Source organism: Cyprinus carpio, chromosome A20 (genome assembly GCF_018340385.1).
Source record: "Cyprinus carpio isolate SPL01 chromosome A20, ASM1834038v1, whole genome shotgun sequence".
In the NCBI taxonomy this organism is placed as follows: Eukaryota; Metazoa; Chordata; class Actinopteri; order Cypriniformes; family Cyprinidae; genus Cyprinus; species Cyprinus carpio.
Window position 1 is genome coordinate 21,041,403 of NC_056591.1, and position 18,982 is coordinate 21,060,384.

The window sequence follows — 18,982 nt, forward strand, 5'->3', positions numbered from 1 at the left end:
GAAATACTTTCAGAAGTAGATTTTCTGTTATTTTGATTTTGATTGTTTTACTGCATTCCAGTAATAGATGCTTTAATAGAAAACAATATTTTCTATCAGTTGAAACTGATATTACTTTGTTAAACGCATGAAAAGTGCAATAGAAATGTAAATACAACTCATTCTAAAATTATTTATTAATAATGAATGGCAGATCAACACTGAGTATGAATCTGAAGAAATATTTCAGCTATAAAATCCTGTTCCTTAAAACAACAATTGACTTCAATGTCAATGTTAAATATGTAAAGCTGCAACAAATTTCACACAAATGTATCAAGTTAAGAAGAAAAAATACAGGATATAATAATGCTATACATTTTTGGTCAGTGACAGTTATGGTTACCAATACATTACAATTTAAATCAGGCATATCGGATAAGCTAATAAATTGCAGTAAAATGTAAATTTGCTGTCTGCATCTGTTATCAGCAAATATGTGCTATAGTTATAGGCATACAGAAAGAATAGAAGCATTACCACATTCAGGAAAACAAAGTCTTACATCCATTTTGTTAAACATTCTTTAAACAGTACTTCTCTTAGGATTGTATACGCAGCCATTATTTTTGGTCCTGGAAATGTATCATGCTTTGTTACAGTTAAACAATGTTGAGTTAGTATAAATAATAAAGTAATGCAGGACTACGCCAAAGACAGACTCCTCGAAAAATATCCATATTTTGAAAAGAACTTATAGAATAAACATTCTCCAGTTGGTTGTTTTCCTTCCATGCAATATTTTGCACAGACAATGCACCAACACGCATCTGAAAGGCATGTATTGCCATGTTATGGGCCCCCGGTGCAATTTTCACAGTGCTCTCCAAACCATTAAGGGTCATCAAAGTTTCACTGGTAGACCATTAAAATCCTTAGCGTTCGCTGTTCTCAGTCACGTTATTAGTAGGGGTGTCCTGGGAGCTGGCTTGGGCCGCTGAAGACAGGACCTCTTCAAAACTGCCCGTACCTCCTGTTCCTCCAACCTTAGACTGCTAGCAACACAAAACTCTCATGACATTGGATAGTATGTGGACATTCAGGACAGTGAAGTTGAAAATTACCAATGATAAGCTGATCAATTATTAACAGCACTGAACTAAGGGGCAAACCAAGCTACAGTTTGCTTGTTTGACCACTAATAAGGTCACTGTATGTCAGGCTTACCTTAATGTTGGAAACTGTACTTTCGACTTTCTCCTCAAAGGACTTGAAACTAGGTGAGTTCCTGTAAAATAAAAATAGTTTAGTTTTATTTACCTAATCTAATCAGTAAACTCCATCTGGTCCATTCAACTGCAGTCCTAAAATCCTCTCCAGGTTGTTTAAGTGTAAATGCATGCAAGATGGTACATGCAGGGATTACCGTTATTTACATTTTTTTTTTAAATGCAACAAAACCACTATTTATTCATCTGATACACCAACACTTTTATATATGTATATGCGATATATGATGTCACATGCATTTTTGTGTTGTTTGCATCCTAGAACATCACATTTTTGGATGCTTTAAAAAGTTTTTAAATGCAATAGTAGAACAAACATGCAAAGCAAGCTGTCACACACATTTACCTCATTGTAGGCATGCTCATTGAATGCCGTATAGAATAGCTGTCCCATGAAAGCATGGCCAAGCAAAAGAGAGGTTCGATCATTATCATGGACAAACAAGTACATTGCAGACACATAAAATTGCAAATAATTAAAAGATCATATAAGTGTAGCCTGTACCAGTGCATTTCACTACACCTACCAAATGTTTCGGTTGGTAGGATTTTTTTAAATGTTTTTCAAAGAAATCTCTTATGCTCACCAAGCCACCATTTAATCAAAATAGCAAAACATAAAATAGCTGTTTTCTATTTGAATATATTTTGAAATGAAATTTATTCCTGTGATACAAAGCTGAATATTCAGAATCATAACTCCTTCAGTGTCACATGATCCTTCAGAAATCATTCTAATATGCTGGTGCTCAAGAACATTTCATTATTATCTATTCTGAAAACACTTGTGCTGCTTAATACTGTATATATGTGGAAACAGCATTTATTTGAAAAAGAAATGTATAGTAACATCATAAATGTCTTTACTGTCCCTTTTGATCAATGTAATATGTCCTTGATGAATAAAACTACCATCTTTCAAAAATTGTTCTGACCTTAACCTTTTGAACTGTACTGTACAAGCTGGTGACTTTCCAATGGACAGTATAACAGTCCCATATAGAGTAGGTATAGATTCCTGTTATAATTACACTGGTCGTACGCTGCATGTGAAAAGGCTAACTGTACAGAACTGTGATCATTTTGCACTTCCTGTTTTCTATGCATAGTGAGAACTACCTGATAAAAATGGCTACTCAAAATAGGTGGGATAAAGAGGTTTTGCTATTTCGCTAATAAACTATATATATCAAACCGAGCATTACATGCATTATTTGTTAACACATAAATAGTTAAATGAAAAGCAACACATGCTGAAACCAGTCATCTATTAAACAACTGCATGTAGTCAGTGTGGGAGACTGTGATTGTGACTTTGGCTCAATATGGAGTTTAACATGCATTGCTGATTAAAACAAAAGAAAGACCTTCTTATAATGCTACAGATCTCATTATCTAATGAATTTATGGCTCCACAGTTTTTTTCTTCTTCTCAGAATCAATGTTAGACTGACACGCATTGAAATATTCATATTAGCTGTTCAGATACTTGAATACCTCTTCACAACCTTATTGCTTATTTATGGAAACAATGTGTCTGAGTCCTGTCTTGAAGTCAGATTCAGTTTCAGCACCATCACTGTTCTCATGTATCATGCAGATGCTAAAAGAAAGCAGCTATTGCTAATCTCTATCTGGGGTCTATAAACACAATATCTTACCCAAGAGAATGTGACCTTTGGTGTGCATCAGAGACAGGGAAAGAACACTGTAAATAATTTTTGATTACAGGCCATTCAACAAAATTTTGGTCATATGAAACCTAAAACATATTTTGAGAAAATATAAAAATGTTTTTTTTTTTTTTTTTTTTATAACATTTCATAAATTCCCTTAATTTTAGAAAAGTGTTATACAGTGGTCACAAAAAAAAAAATCTGGACACTTAAAAATGGAAATAGGAAAAATATTAAACCAAATGATGCTTTAACTTTTTTAGACCTAACTTTTATACAAGTGGTGTCACGTCTGAATTTAGTTTGCATCAAGTTGACACTATAAATCCTTTTTTTTTTTTTAAACAATAGTTCTGTCACATTAAACCTTGTGAAATGTTTTGCTTTAAAAGTGTGCAATGGAATTCTAAATTCTAATGCAATGGCATTCATACATTTTTAAATATGACTTACAGTAAGTGTCCAAATACTTTTTAGGTCCAATGTATACTGGCTGTTAAATTTTTACGTATATATATATATATACATATAAAAACAGGCTAAACAAAGCACTCATATATATATATATATATATATATATACTGCCGATTTGTGCCTGGTACAACAGGCTAAACAAAGCACTCAGCAAACACACACACACACATAAACTTCACAGAAGTTATAAGAACATTTATCATCATTTAAACAAAAATGAGCATTTTGACACTTTTTGGAGTATTGATTTGTCATATTAGCTCCATATATAGTATGGACTATAATCTTGCTGTATGCTGCTATTGCTAGGAGCCAATAAGCATGCAAGGATAAACATTGTTCTTTGGATGTTCATTGCAAACATGAAGTAGAAAACCCCCAGACACACGCAGAGAGATGGTGTCACACACTGGCAACCAAACACACATACCTCCTGGGATACAGTATCTGAAGGCCAAACACGCTGAAGTAAAATAAGGTAATGAGGTGTTGAATCTACATAAATGTCCAATAACAGTAAAGTCAACACTATTTTGCTAAAGCAAAAGCAGTAGTGAGAAATGGGCATCATGCATTGATTTTGATCTTTACAATTAATTGAGATATCTATCTATCTATCTATCTATCTATCTATCTATCTATCTATCTATCTATCTATCTATCTATCTATCTATCTATCTATCTATCTATCTATCTATCTATCTATCTATATATGTATATATGTATGTATATTATAATATCATATATATAACATTATGTGTAAATATACATGTATCTACATATATGTATATATGTGTGTGTATGTATTATGTATACACACACATACTCTATGTACACATTACAGTGCATTTTTAAATACTAAGATAATAGAATAAAAACTACAGAGGAAAAATCAAAAATTCAAAAATGTATCTTTTTTTATATAAATATATTTATTTATATATTTTTACTGGGATTTATTTTTTTTTGCAGTGTTTAGGACTGGCATCTGTAAAGCATGACCATTATCAATAACAATTTTTTAACAGTCAATCCTTTATCATCCTGCAGTAGATTCTCTAAACTTCTCTTTTACTGTTCTTCTGAAATGAAAGCATCTCTTGTCACAGAGTGTCTCAACCATCTAGGATCCAGTGAAGAGGAGCTGGTAAATTCTTCATGCCACCACAACCTCTTATTTTTATGCCAGCTGGACATGCCTCCAATCTGGCCCACTGAAAGCTGCTTAAATGAGGCTTACGTAACACAAACATGCCACTCAAACAGACTGGCCAAAGTAAATGCCTCAAGACCACTGCCATTTCACTGTGCAACAACCACAGCATGTGTATGCGTTTGTGGAAGTTTCCTGCAGAAGAGAAACAGGAAATGATGGACAGCAGAAAGAGGCAGAGGGGGAAGTGACATTGTACCTCATATCCCCGAACTTCCTGCTGATGGCATTGCCGAGGTTACTGAAGGCCGCTGAGGTCCGCTGTCCTGCCGTAGACAGGGTCTCAGACGTCTTTTTGTATCTGCCAGAACAGTACCAAAAAAAAAAAAAAAAAAATTGGATACACTTAGATATTCTTATCACAGTTGTCATTGATAAAATATTTCTGACAAATACATATTTCTCACACATAAATGTTTATTTTTTAAAAGTGACACCATGTCTACATCGAGCGCAACTGTTGTCACTCACATTGCATTGCGCCTCAACAGCTAAAGGCTGTCTACACTGGACTTGACAATGTGCCCATTGCTTATCATTGGTACTTTGTGACATTAACACATAATAATAATGCACAATACACATTTAAAAAATGTGGCTGCAAATTAACTGAAATAAAACTGAAAACACAATATATTTTTCAGGCGATTATCAAATCAAAGGCTGTTTGCGATTGTGCAATGCAAAGTGATTGTGCAATGTGTACATTCACATTTCTGTGGATAAAAGTTTACAGCATTTCACCAGTATTCTGCCTAAATAAAAGCTTTAGGATCTGAAAATATACAAATTAAGAATTGAATACATAAATATAGGTATTGTGACAAAGTATAAATAAAGTATTGTATTGTAAAAGTAAGTATAATTATCTACTAAAATATTAAATATTTTTTTTATTTTACAGGACAACTGTAATTTAAAACTAATATATTTATGTAATTCATTATATAATATCCATTTTTATAACTAGAGCTAAAACTATATAACAATAAGCCATATCTACATGCAGCACAATATATAATTAATTTGATAATAAAAACAATAAAAATAAAACACTTTCTAAAAAAAGATGAAATATTTTGTTTACGTGCATGTAATGTTACCCTTAATCAACAGGAGAGAACCATGAAAATGCAAATATGTTGTTACATTTTTGAAATATCAACTTCTTTTAAAATTAAAATATAATTAAATGCCCAGGGGGTACTTCAAGAAAATATTTTCTAAGGGGTTTGACTGACAAAAAAGTTTGGGGAACCCTGGTCTAAATCTTTAGTGGATCTTAGAGCACATTAAACACTACATGCCAGTTCCCAAAGGAGACTGAAGAACAAGAACAAATTAGAACAAGTACAGGCAAAGAACAAAAAGGTGCCTTTTCTGAATTGTAGACAGGAAGAATTTCCCTTCACTTTTTTCTGTGATCTCGTAAAAAAAAGGAAGAAATGCTGCTTCAATACAGTCTACAAAGGGAACACTATGGCCACAAATTGCTACCAATACTCTTCAGAAAATAACAATAACAATGTTTATATGTTGTAAGAAAGATTCCTATTTTTTACTTTTTCCTAAATGTTTTCGGGTCTGTTGAGTGAGAATCCTGTCACATTTTAGACAGCAAGTTAATCTAAACCAGTCAACTGAAGTCACAGAAACTTCTTGACCCAAGATCTCTACATTTTTCAGAATAAAACTCCCACATTTAATAACAGTTTACACATAGAGTATAGTAGCCAAACCTGGATACTGATCAGCACATTCTGATCAGCCAAACGTCTACAAAAAGCTTTGGTGTGTCCTTACACAAAGCCATGGTATGACTTTGAAAACCTGGTATATTGTACATTACTTCTACAATGATATTATGTTGTTTATTTGTCATTTTCAGAGTTTGATCATCCCCATTTACTTTTATTGTACAGAAAAATGCAGCAGGAACATTATATGAAACATCTTTTATGATAGAAAGTCATAAGGTTTGGATTGACATGATGGTGAGTAAATCATGACAGTGTGTTCATTTTGGGTGAACTAGTCCTTCAAGTTGCACATTTCACAGTCCAATTACAGTAGCTGAGGTGAATCACATTGTACAATTACATGCTTTATATAACAGCACATCTAGACTGACCCGAGACCAGTCTAGTCATCTGATTAGAGTATGTTCAGAGACACTCAGGCTAACGCAGGAAACATCCATATCAGTCAACAAATGTCATCTGATCGCTTTGTGCCGCTCAGCCCGCAACCTCCTCATGAGAAGGACTATTCACTTGAGATGCTAGTTACCATGTCACTGTAGTAACTGAATAACCAGGTGAACATGGGAATATAAACAAAGGCAGACAGACTTATTACAGATTTAATTAAAAAAAAAAAAAATTGCTGTGAAGTCAGTTCACCACAGCTACTGTAAAAAGAATGACAACCAACTAAGAATCATTTTAGATTGGTGTAATAAAAAACATACCACTGTGGGGTTTGAATATACCAAATATTCTTTATTAAAATCAAACTAATAATAAAAACAATAAGAGCGTAAATCATACACTTAAAGGAACAGTTCACCCAAAATGAAAATGATGAAGTCATTCCAAACCTGCTCGCTGTCATTCATCCAACAAAAAAAGGAACATTTAACAATCTTCATGGTGCTTCTTTCATACAATGACCAACTTGCCAAGCTCAAGCATTTGTTCAATTTATATATAATAGAATTACTGTATAGTTTTCTCCTTTTGATTAATTGTTCCTTCTTGTATTATTGTAATTTGTAAGTTGCTTTAGGTAAAAGCATCTGATAAAAGAATAAATGTGAACATTTACAAAAAAACAATAAATAAGCTTCACATTTATTTAAAATTTATAATCATAAAACAAAATAAAGCTGAATAAATAAGCTTCCCATTGATGTAAGATTTATTAGCATCAGACAATATTTGGCTGAGATACAACTATTTGAAAATCTGGAGAAATAACTTCAAAAAAAGAAAAAAAAAAAAAAAAGAAAAAAAGTTGTCCAAATGAAGGATTAGGAAATTTACAAAATATCTTCATAGAACATGATCTTTACTTAATATCCTAATGATTTTTGGCATAAAAGAAAAATCGATAATTTTGAACCATACAATGTTTTTTTGGCTATTGCTAAAAATATATCCCAGCGACTTAAGACTGGTTTTGTGCTCCAGGGTCACAAATGTTCTTCTGTTAGCATAAATTCACATAATCTTTGCGTATGAATGGTTTCTGTTCATCGTGCTTGTAATCTGTGTATTGATCTGTTCCTGAGAGTAGTGATAGTAAATATGCTCAACAGCATTACAACAGCGTATAAACAGAAACAGAGTAGCAGAGTTAACTAATCCTTGAGCTACTTGTCAGCTTGATTTTTTTTCCTTAACGCACAACGCATCTGCTGTTGTCTTCTTAAAAAAATGACGCATCTGTTGTCACAAGCCAGAATAAAATATGACTTTAATCAGAAGGTTTAGCAAAGACTACTTACGCAGTGCTGGTCTGCATGTCATACCAGCTCTTGGTGAAGTTCTGTCGCAGTTCACACAGGGGTGTGATCCCTAGTTTGTGTTTCAGCTCTGAGTGACGCTTTTCTTTGGAGGCCAGCACTTGTTTCAAAGTTGTGATTTCTTCTTCTAACTGACAGAAGGAAAATAAGTCAAGGTTGAGGGCTGAATCTTTTCATATTTAAAAGTTATCGGAACAACAGATAATTCAGTTCTAATATGAAGTGTCCACTCTTTTCTTTCTGTCTCGTATGCAAACTGTTTAACAGTTAATGCCTGGCTCAGTGGACCATGAAGATCTCGTTGGATAAAGTAGCCCAAGAAAAAAATGGGAATGCTTTGATCACATGATTTACAATCATGGGTGTATGTTCTGAGATAACGCAGACCATTTGTGTGGCAACAGCACAGTATATTTCAGTAAATACAGTACAGCAGACTGGATCGTATTTCAATACTAATTGCTTTAATATGACTGAAATCAACCTGACAATACTTTTACACTAATAAATGTAATTTTTAACTCTCATAATAGATAGAAATGGCTCCTGAAGTGAACAGTGCCACATTTTTTACTATTTAAATGTAAGTCACAACATGCAAAGAAGCAAAATGCAGACAGATCTGCAGGATTTTGAGCTGCTGCTGTAGCCTTCAGGTTCACAGACTAACAAAGTTTCTTAGGATCATCCAGCCCATTTTCCTGGTCTAACACTAAAACACTGGGTTAAACACCTTAGTCAGTTCATTCTCCATTTCCTCTCGCTCCTCTTCTGTGACAGTGTTGTTGAGATCCACCTCTGATACCATGTCCTCATCCACTTCCTTTAGAGGCTCTTTGTCCAAAAAACCTGGAGATAAATGTACAAATATAGCAGAACAATTGAAGTTATTGAGTTTTTTGTTGAGTTTTTAATTCTCAAAAACTCAAGGGTACAATTTATATACTTAAAGGAAAAGTTTGCCCCAAATTTAATTCTATATTTATTTATATATTCAGAAATCATTCTAATATGCTGATTTGGTCTTCAAGAAACATTTCTTTTTATATCAACATTGAAAACAATTGCTATTTTTAGGTAAACTAAGACACAATTTCAACCATTATGTCTTAACAGGATTTGCACTATACAGAAACTACCCTTCAGTCAGCGTGACAACAGCAGTGAAGCCTTTAAACAGATTTAACCATCACCTTCCTGGGGTAATTATCCAGCCTCTCCCCAGAATGAAGGTTATAATAAAAGGTTGTAGAAAAAACCATCTCATAACAGCTGAGACTAGAGCATGGAACAACAGTATTCTCTTATGCATTTGAGAATTTAAGCTGAACTTAAGCAAAGAGAAAAGGACAAGGAAATAGGAATATGGTTTGATTATCATACCTATGATTGAAAATTTAATCCAGTTCCCCAAAATCCCTGCAAAATCACTCACTCAGCACAGCATTATGTGTTTCATTTCATTGCAATACATGTCTGGCATGACTTACATAAATCAATATTTTACATCAGTGTTCATCTGAGAGTGGAATTACATTGAAAGTATAGCATATATGTAATGATAATGCTAAAACAAACCCAGACCCGCTTTAAAAAAATGTTACCTTGTTACTTTTATAATGAATTCACTCAAAAACTCAAATAAAAGCATTGTGTTGAAGAGTCAAAAACACACTCATGATAAAAGTGAAAGAAAAACTAAATCTTACAATAGCTAGAAAATGAAAGCTCAAATAATGAAGCACTAATGCATTTAATATGGCACTGGTAATATGAGTAAACGTTAAGGTTGTTTTTGTCCACAGGAAAACGAGAGTCACATCTCAGACGTCTGGTGAGTCATTACACGAGAAACTGATTAGAGTGCTGTGGCATGAAACGCGTGATGCACTTTTAGTGGCTAATGCAATCAGCAGGTAGAAGAGCAGAGCTGGACGGTCTAAGCAAAGAAGAGTGCTCAGGAATGAGATCTCAGATTCATCATTTACACACACACAATGGCTTGTACAGAAGATCATATCTATCTGTTTGCAACTAAAGCAAAAGAGTGCATTGGTTGCTATAGAACACTGACACGATAGAATCAGAACATTTGTTTTGCATTTACAGTTTTCTTCATTTGTCTTTTAAACTTTATTTGCTATTTTCACATAACCCATTTGGATTTGCAGGTCAAATTTTGCAGGTTTAATTTTGAAGCAATAAAATAGTGCAAATAAATATAGGCCTGTAAATTTCACATAGTATTTTTTTTTTTGCACAGTTCACTATAAAAACATTAAAAATCAATCAACAACAACAACAACATTTTTAAAAAAACAACAACAACAACAACAACAACAACAAAAAACTTATTTATATCTCATTTGGACCGACAGTTACAATTTAGATTTTCTAAGCACATATTAACATGTTATTATTTGTGAATTTATTTTTACATTATTATTATTATTTATTTGTGAATTAATCCAATGAATTAGTCAGCATATCAAAAATGTTTTTTTTTTAACTGTTTTATTTTGGTGACAGTCTTACTTTGGACAGATTGTTTCAGCTGTGGTCTAGATATTTAAATGTCATTATGATGGAAAAAACTCTCCAGCATGGAGCATGAACATGTCCTGTGTGGGTGACGATTACCCCTCTGGGTCTGTAAGATGTCAACACTGTTTATTTACATTTATTTATTTACTTATAACAAGAATAGATAGAATAGATTTCTTGATACAGATTAAAACTGAAGGTTGGATCTTTGAGGATAACTCAGTAGAAAAGTTACATTATAAAGGCAATTATCTCAGTTCCACAGCCTCATTGTTCAGGTTGCCTAGCAGCTTTCTTGATGCCTAGCATCAACCTCCCAATTATCCCATTAATCAGATTCCCTAAATCTATTTAAGGGTGAATAAGAGGAAGTACAGAGGATTAAATATGTAAAATAATATCCTTTCCATTCCATTGCCTTTCTACTGTCTATAACCACTGAGCTAAATCTTTGTTGAAGGTTTATTACTGGAAAAGAGAGCTGTGCAATATTAAAATTGTTCATTCAACAACACCAAGATGAATTGCTGAGACATCTATGATTTAAGCCAAGATCATTTGAAAAGATAATGTTATTGTACATTTCAGAGAAAGAGAGAGAGAGAGAAAATTATTAGTTTTGAAACTAATTTAAATGATGACAAGGTTCCTGCATGCTGAAATGATTCTGATCAAACCAGATTCTGATGGTAGTTTCTAGATGGTTCATATACTGGGTTAAATATGCTAGGCTGTTAGCCAGTGCAGCTTAGACTGACCTTGAATGTAAACCATTATTTTTAACCTATCTAGAGCTAGTAACCTGGTTGAGCTGGTTAACCAAAGACAAGATGATGTTGTTGGTCATCTAAATCTATCTTTCATCAGATAGCTTTAAAAACATATGGTAGGAATAATTCTTGAGTTGGATCTTTTTTAATGAATTGGTCAAATCTGTTAAAATGAACTGCTCAAACAAACCAACTTCCTATCACTAAAATGACAGGAAAATGCATTCTTTGTAGATAAGCCTTCCAATATTTTCAGATAAGGCTAGTTTTTGTAATTATGTAAGGCTATTTTTGTAATTAATGCATGGGCTAATCAGTTTATCTTTCTCATGTTCTTCTGTCTGGGTGGGTGGGTGAGCGAGTCAGAGTCATGTCATGGTGTTCGGTGTGTCATCTGTAGGGCAGTGTGCTCAACAGTTCAGCTTCTTCAAGCTCACTGGACTATGCATCCAGTTCTCTCAATGTCCTCATTTTCCTTCCCGAAGACACAACAGATTCACAAAGAATCACTTCACTGTCCTCAGAGAAAGATTTCAGTGTGAGGAGGAGGAGGGCATTCTTATTTTCATCAGATGAACGAAACACCTATTTCTTATCACCCACTGATAGAAATGAAAGACAAAGGCATTCAAACCAAGACCAGAGATAATCAAGAAAAAAATGCTAAAAATTATTTTAAATACTATTTGAATCTTTTGTAAATCTATGTACTGTAAACCAGTGCTGTCAATTAATCAATCTAATTAATCAGACCTACCTCAGTTTTTATATAGTTAATCTGTTAATGCATTCAGTTACTTGCTATGGAAATAAAACTAAATAACAGGCCTCTGTGTAATTATTAGGTTCAGCATTTTGTGTAAATAACTTTTATAGTGTACATTTCTGCAAGTGATATTAGTCTCAATGACACACACACACACACACAAATCTCACACTTGTATCTAAACACTGAACCTAATACAAATCAGCAAAAATTCTATAAAACAAGATAAAAAAAACAATTGCAAAAGTTAGTGTTATATTAGTATTATTTATATCGTATTACTGTGTTAACACACACACACAAACACACACACACACACACACACACATATATATATATATATATATATATATATACACACACACACACACACATTTTTAAGTTCTCATTTAATTTTAGTTTTAATTTTTCATGTGTTTTTGTAATTTTTATTAGTATTTTAATATTTCTATTTAGCTTTCATTAATTTTTTTCAGGTTTAGTGCTACTTATTTGAATACATAAAGTTACAAATAGTTTTAGTTTTAAATAACAGCAATGCGGGTTTGACGGCACTACTTACAAACAAAAAGTCCTAATAAAGTGTGTGTTTTTAGTGACAAATGGAAGAAATACTGTTTTTTTTTTCACTGTATAACTCGATTTCAATAATGCAAGCACAATCTATTTGGAGCTTGAAATAAAGCAGTATAATTTAAGGGCATGGTTTTAGTGAAGCATTGCGTAATTTCTGGCCTTGCCGGAGTAATCTGAGGGATTTCTTCTTAGTGATTATCTGACTGGATTTAATTCTGTCCGACTGCAGCACAGAGACACAAGTATTTAGTGACTGGCAGGAAATTACAAATGGTGACCATGCAAAGTGGGTTGTTTTTAAAACTCAGCTAAGCTACATCCTTAGATGTTTCTGAGACCTACCTGCATGGAAAGTCTCTCTGTCTTCTGTGGTTCAGCAAATTGAAAATAAGGAGAACATTACATGATCTGATTCATGAGCTGGTGCACCATGTACAAACAGATTACAAATTACAAAATCGCACTCAAATCTCACAAGAGCTTGCAATCAGGCATGCTGCATTCAACAGCAAAGAAGTGAAATTAGATGTGCAATATCATACAAAAACAAAATGTACAAAGACATGCGCATCAAACCCATGCTGTCTCATTCAAGAAACCTCAACATGGCATGCATTTAAAGTACAACAAAGCGCCTGTCAATCAAATAATGTCACAATTCTAGGGTTTAGCAGTATCCACAAGTTTTGAATGTGCTAAAGTCTTTGACATGGCTGTCTACTTCCAAAAGCACTTATGTCAAAGAGCAACACACAACTCAGCACCCATAAGCTCAGAGGTAGAAATGAGTGATCTACTGTACATGGCTACAAAGGTTGGGTTTGTCAAATTTACTTTCATTAAATTACACCGCAAGCTCTTACCCCAGTCTACTATTGTTTCAGGAGTCAGTACGCTAGAATACAGCTCTGTGAAGTACGATTGGCAAAAGAAACAAGACATTAAAGTACGATAAAAATGGAACATATATGCATTGACTTTACTGCTTATAAATATTTAAATAAATGTATTAATAACTTTGAACTATAACTACAATTATTATTATTATTTTTTATTGTTTTTCTTTAGTTAAAGACCAGCCAATTCATTGGTACTTCCACTGGAACATACTGTATCTGGTCACAAGATTTCAATTATTTAGCTCTGGACAGTCACGTGGAAATGAAATGGGAAGGTCACGTGGTTGTCCAGATCAGTGCACTTGAGAGAGAGGGAGGGGAGGAGCTGCATCCAATTCCCTCATTTGTTTACGTGTTTTAACAATAGTTCCTAACTGGAAAACTTGATCACAAGTCTGACTTAAGCTCATGCACCTCATTTGAATGAAGCCTAAATGACCTAGAATAGAGAAGCATGTACATATGACTTATGTAGCCTAATATTTATATCAAAAGATTAATATTAGGCTGATAGCTGTCTAGTTATCTGCTCTAATCTATATGTATCTGGTATGCAAAAATAAAATCAGTATAACATAACATGCCTCTTCAATGAAGGTCTACTCAAGATATTTGAGGATACACTAGAAAGATAAACAAAAATTTCAAAAGAACATAAACACATTTAAATGCACAAGTATGTTTACAGAATAATAAGACATGAAAGTGTTTGGAAAGTAAGCTCACCCTGTTGTCTGGGCTCCATATCTGCAGTATTGTGTAAATGCAGGTTCAGTTCACATTAACAGCACCTCTCAGTTCAGAGAAATATCCCGTTCAACACAACCGCTCCACACAAGCGCGCTCTGCTCTCAAAACCCCGCCCATTCCCGGGGCCGCTTCACCCACAGACCAATGGGAACAGTTCTTATTAGCATATTTTAATTAAATAATACATGACATGGTAAATGTGTCAGATTTACTTCTTTTTTTTTTACAACTTCGAAATAAAAAAAAAAAAAAAAAAAATTTATATTGTAAAAAAAAAAAAAAAAAAAACCCGGTTAAATCAATTACGTCAGTCTGTTTGTTTACAAAGACGTGAGTTTGGCACAACACAGCGATGATGTCATGAGGGACACGTTTACTGTCTGTTAAATTATCGTTGCAGTCAACAGCGGCATCTCATGCTGAGACACGGAAAAACAGGCTGGCCTGAGAATGCAACATGTTTCTTATAGATAAAATAATAATTCAACATAAAATATCAAATTATAGAACACAATAGAATTTGCTGAAGTATTGGTTTTGGCAAGCTATGTGCGTAGAAGCGTTTAATGATGTGTAACAGGAGCTAATATTTATTGATGTGATTATGGGAGCTTTAAGACAATTATTAAACTTCATTATTGTAATAAGAAAGGTTAAAACTGTAATGAGTCAACAGCACGCCAAGCATGGATATACAAACAGAGAATAGATGATCCCACACAATAATGGCACAGTTTAATTACATGAGTGGTTATCGTTTGCCTGTTACCAACCTATGCATATGCGAAACTGATCAGTTTTAGAATGTAGTCAGGTCATTTTTGTTTCTTAGAGGCCTTTATATGTAACCATCTAAACAAACAGATTTCACAAAACAAAAAAATGACCCCACAACAATTAAACAAAAATAAACCAGACTTTTACAAAAACACAACAAAATCCCTTAACGTCACTTGACGTTAAGTTTAACTTCACCTTTTTCTATAAAATCTTTTAGCAATCAAACCACCAGGTGTCATCCATACAAAATGACCCCATAAGAAGTTTTTACAAGTAAACTTGTCTGTTTGAAAACCATAAGAAGTTTTTACAAATAAAATTAACTGTCTCAAAAATATATAACTAAAAGGTCTGAATTGTCGCATTTAGACGTGTATTTGACAGAGAAATTAATATAAACAAATTCAAAAGAATTTTTAACAAACATATAAAACTCTCCTGTACCTCACATATTTTATGTCATCATCACAAGGCTACATTTGACTAAACCTGTTATGTAAAATGATATATTCCTATAGCTAAAATACATCAAACTAAATTCAATACCACACAACAAAAAATAAAACATTCATTGCTCATTGATATATTCCCATAACTGATATATTCCAAAAACCTATACACCACTCATTAATTTTCATGACATATATTTACATTTATGTATATTTTTATTGTCTTTGCTCATTGATATACTCCAATAGACATAATAAAACATAAAACAATCCTTGCCAACACATAAAAACACATATATTGTCTTTTGCCTCATTGATCTTTGTCATTGATATATTAATACAAATGAGGTAGCATCAGTAATATTTGCAGAACCATGTTTTAAGAGTAGCTAATACAAATGAGGTAGCATCAGTAATATTTGCAGAACCATGTTTTAAGAGTAAGGACTACAACATAGCAATGTGAGTCACGCTTTTATTGTATTAACCTGATAGAGATTGATATTTGTTGTCATTCTTCATTGGCCTGCACTGCCATTAGAGCCTGTTACAGTGGTGGAGCAGCGGGGCAGCTGGTGTCAACAGGATGTCAGTCAGTCAGCTGACCCCAGGAAGCAGCTTTTCGGCCAGCAGACCCCTAACAAAGTGCTTACACTGGCAGGAAATCGATCTCACTGGAATTTGCATTATCAGAGACTACCAGCAGGGAGGGTCAAAGAAGGAAATCTGAGGAAACCGTCACTCATGTGACACACAGGTTGTAATCTCTGTTTGCTGATGATCACACATGGGGTTGGGAACCTCTGTATCCAGTTGGTGATCTTCACCTATAGATAAAAATGATATTCTAATGGAAAATGCAATTGCATTGCAAGTCAATGTCAAGGACCAAGATAGCACACTTTCAATGCATTGTGTCTGTTAAAGATCGCTTCATCTGGAAAGCATCTGCTGTGAACAAACATCTGACAAACGTCTACAAGATGTCAGTTTTACATACATTCTAAATCATAAACATCTTAAAGACATTTTCTAAATGGATTTGACATCTGACAGGAAACGTCACATAGAAGTGTTGCAGATGAGCAAACACTAAAAAAAATACATCTTCCAGATGTAAACCCGCAAATCACATAGATGTCTCGCAGATGTGCTTGTGCTATCAGGGGATGTAGGTTCAAACTTCACGACAGACAATCCTTGAGTTAAAGGGATCATTCACCTAAAAAAATAAATAAAAAAAATCATTAGAAGTTATCATTTACTCACTTACGAACCTGTATGACTTACTTTTTGGTTTGAAATTGAACATATACAATATTGGATCCCAATAACATCCGATATATGGACAAAAAGACATTTTCCAAAATATCTTCTGTTTTTCACACAAGAAAGAAAGTCATACACGTGTGCAGTGACATGAAGTCAGTATAATGACATTCACTATATCAAAATGTACTTTCATGTATTTCATTGTAAAAGCTAGCATGCCACTCGGGTGACGTTTCTAAACTTAGCTAGCGACAGCTGCTAGTTCAGCGGACAGCTGCACCCAGACCACATAATGAGATGGACAACAGCTCTGTGGATGAGAAAAAGAAGACAATAGTTATTTTATTCCAATGTGTGGTTAGACTTTCATATTTTCTCTTGCTGCACATGCAAATCACAGTAGTAAGCTTCATTCAGTAGTGACCACTATCACCACACTTTCTTGATGTAGATGTAGGTCACATACAGCTACAGTAAGATTTTGTTAGGTGATAAACTTGTCAGTTTGTTTTTCTCATTTTAACATATTAGCTAAAATATTTTTTTTTTAGAATTAATCATTGTAGCATGGTAAAAGATTAACCTTTTAAAGTTTGAAGTTGGTAAGATATAAGATATATTGTAAGATAAGGTATTTTTGAAAGACGTCTGTGCTTAACAAGGCTGCATTTACTTGACCAAAATGCAATAAAAACAGTAATATTGTGAAATTATTACAATTTAAAATAACTTTTCTATTTTAATACATTTTATGATGTGTTTATTCTTCAGATGTCCTCTCAGTCTTTTCTGTCACATGATCCTTCAGAAAACATTCTAATATGCTGATTTGGTGCTTAAGAAACACGTCTTATTAATGTGCTGCTTAATATTTTTGTAGAAACCAAGATACCTTTTTTTTGTAGAAACCAAATATTCTTTGATGAATACAAAATTCAAAAGCACTGCATTTATTTGAAATTAAAACCCTCTTAACATTATGTCTTTATAAATGTCACCTTTGATCAAAGTTATACATCCCTGTTGAATAAATGTATTAATTACTTAAATAAATAAATAAACTACTGACCCTAATTTTTAAATAGTAGTGCATCTGTAGCACAAATTGTGCATCTTGGGATACATGCTGAAATGTAATACTTAAGAGTTCCCCCTCCCAGATCACTAACCCTAAGTATGAGCAATTCTTTACTTAGCAAACACCACTTTTTAAAAGCCAAGTGAGACCAAATGTTGGCAGCTTCTTTTAATTCTTAATTAAAAATGATAAAGACATATATTTGCTGTCTGTAGGCCTGAATTGACTTTAAATCTGAAAATAAAGCGCAGCAGCAAATGTAACAATGAAAAATAAAAATAAAAAATACAATGTGCATTTAAAAAAAAATGTGACAGGTGTTGTGGAATAGATTCAGACACATTCTACAGTATATTTAGGGAAATCAATCACAGCAGGTGTGCTCTCAAAATATACAAAGTTCCTTTGAGTAAAGTTCAATCCCACTGGTAAAAGGCACCGTCTCTGGAGTTAAATTAAAAAATAAAAACACCACCACCACACTGGCAGTCAAAGCTTTCAGTTTATAATGTTAGCATGTCAAAAACAGCCCAAGCTAACATTCAGACTGATTTCTGTTGTGTCTTCCTTAATATAAGTACAGATAATTCAGTTATCTGCATTGGAGTGATAAAGCAGTGTGTAGCAGATGTGACGAAATTCTCCCTGAGAATAACAGTGGCATTCACTACCGGACTGAGTGCATCTTCATAATTGATTGTTTTCCAAAATCCAATCAATAACCACTTTGAAATGATACCTGGCAACCACTTATAATCAGAGTTGAATTAGGTGGTATTACATTGATGATTCTGTGTAGGGCATTTCCCAAATGAGTATTAGACCAAGTATTTCCAAGCTTTAATACTCATATTCCTGATACTCCAGCCAGACCACGTTGCTATGGTTACAAATTTTCCTGCAACGCTTTTCCCTGTGCTTTCTTTCTGGCTTTTCTCCAG

General features: G+C 33.6%; 1 protein-coding gene across 8 annotated transcripts; it reads right to left on the bottom strand.

The window, feature by feature from the left end:
• Nucleotides 1–158: 158 nt before the first annotated feature.
• Nucleotides 159–14,566, bottom strand: LOC109084536 (tumor protein D53 homolog). Of its 8 annotated transcripts, none has more exons than XM_042778102.1 (10): nt 14,439–14,549; nt 13,677–13,721; nt 13,156–13,179; nt 8,891–9,006; nt 8,140–8,288; nt 4,831–4,932; nt 2,930–2,944; nt 1,615–1,653; nt 1,207–1,267; nt 159–1,034 (listed from the first exon to the last, which is right to left on the bottom strand). In XM_042778102.1, exons 1-10 carry the CDS (start codon nt 14,455–14,457, stop codon nt 915–917), a joined length of 690 nt encoding a protein of 229 aa, XP_042634036.1. In that variant the 5' UTR covers nt 14,458–14,549; the 3' UTR covers nt 159–914. The 8 variants fall into 8 exon arrangements, with proteins under 8 accessions (XP_042634036.1, XP_042634037.1, XP_042634038.1 ...); XM_042778103.1 differs by having other exon boundaries at nt 159–1,031; nt 14,439–14,548; XM_042778104.1 differs by lacking the exon at nt 2,930–2,944 and having other exon boundaries at nt 14,439–14,548.
• Nucleotides 14,567–18,982: the final 4,416 nt, after the last annotated feature.

Excerpts from the sequence above, each read along its gene's own strand:
- LOC109084536 (XM_042778102.1), bottom strand. Across the intron at positions 13,180-13,676 it reads TGAAACAATAGTAGACTGGG|AAGACAGAGAGACTTTCCAT; the intron begins GTAAGAGCTTGC and ends GCTGAACCACAG. Across the intron at positions 1,035-1,206 it reads GTACAGTTTCCAACATTAAG|CAGTCTAAGGTTGGAGGAAC; the intron begins GTAAGCCTGACA and ends TTGTGTTGCTAG.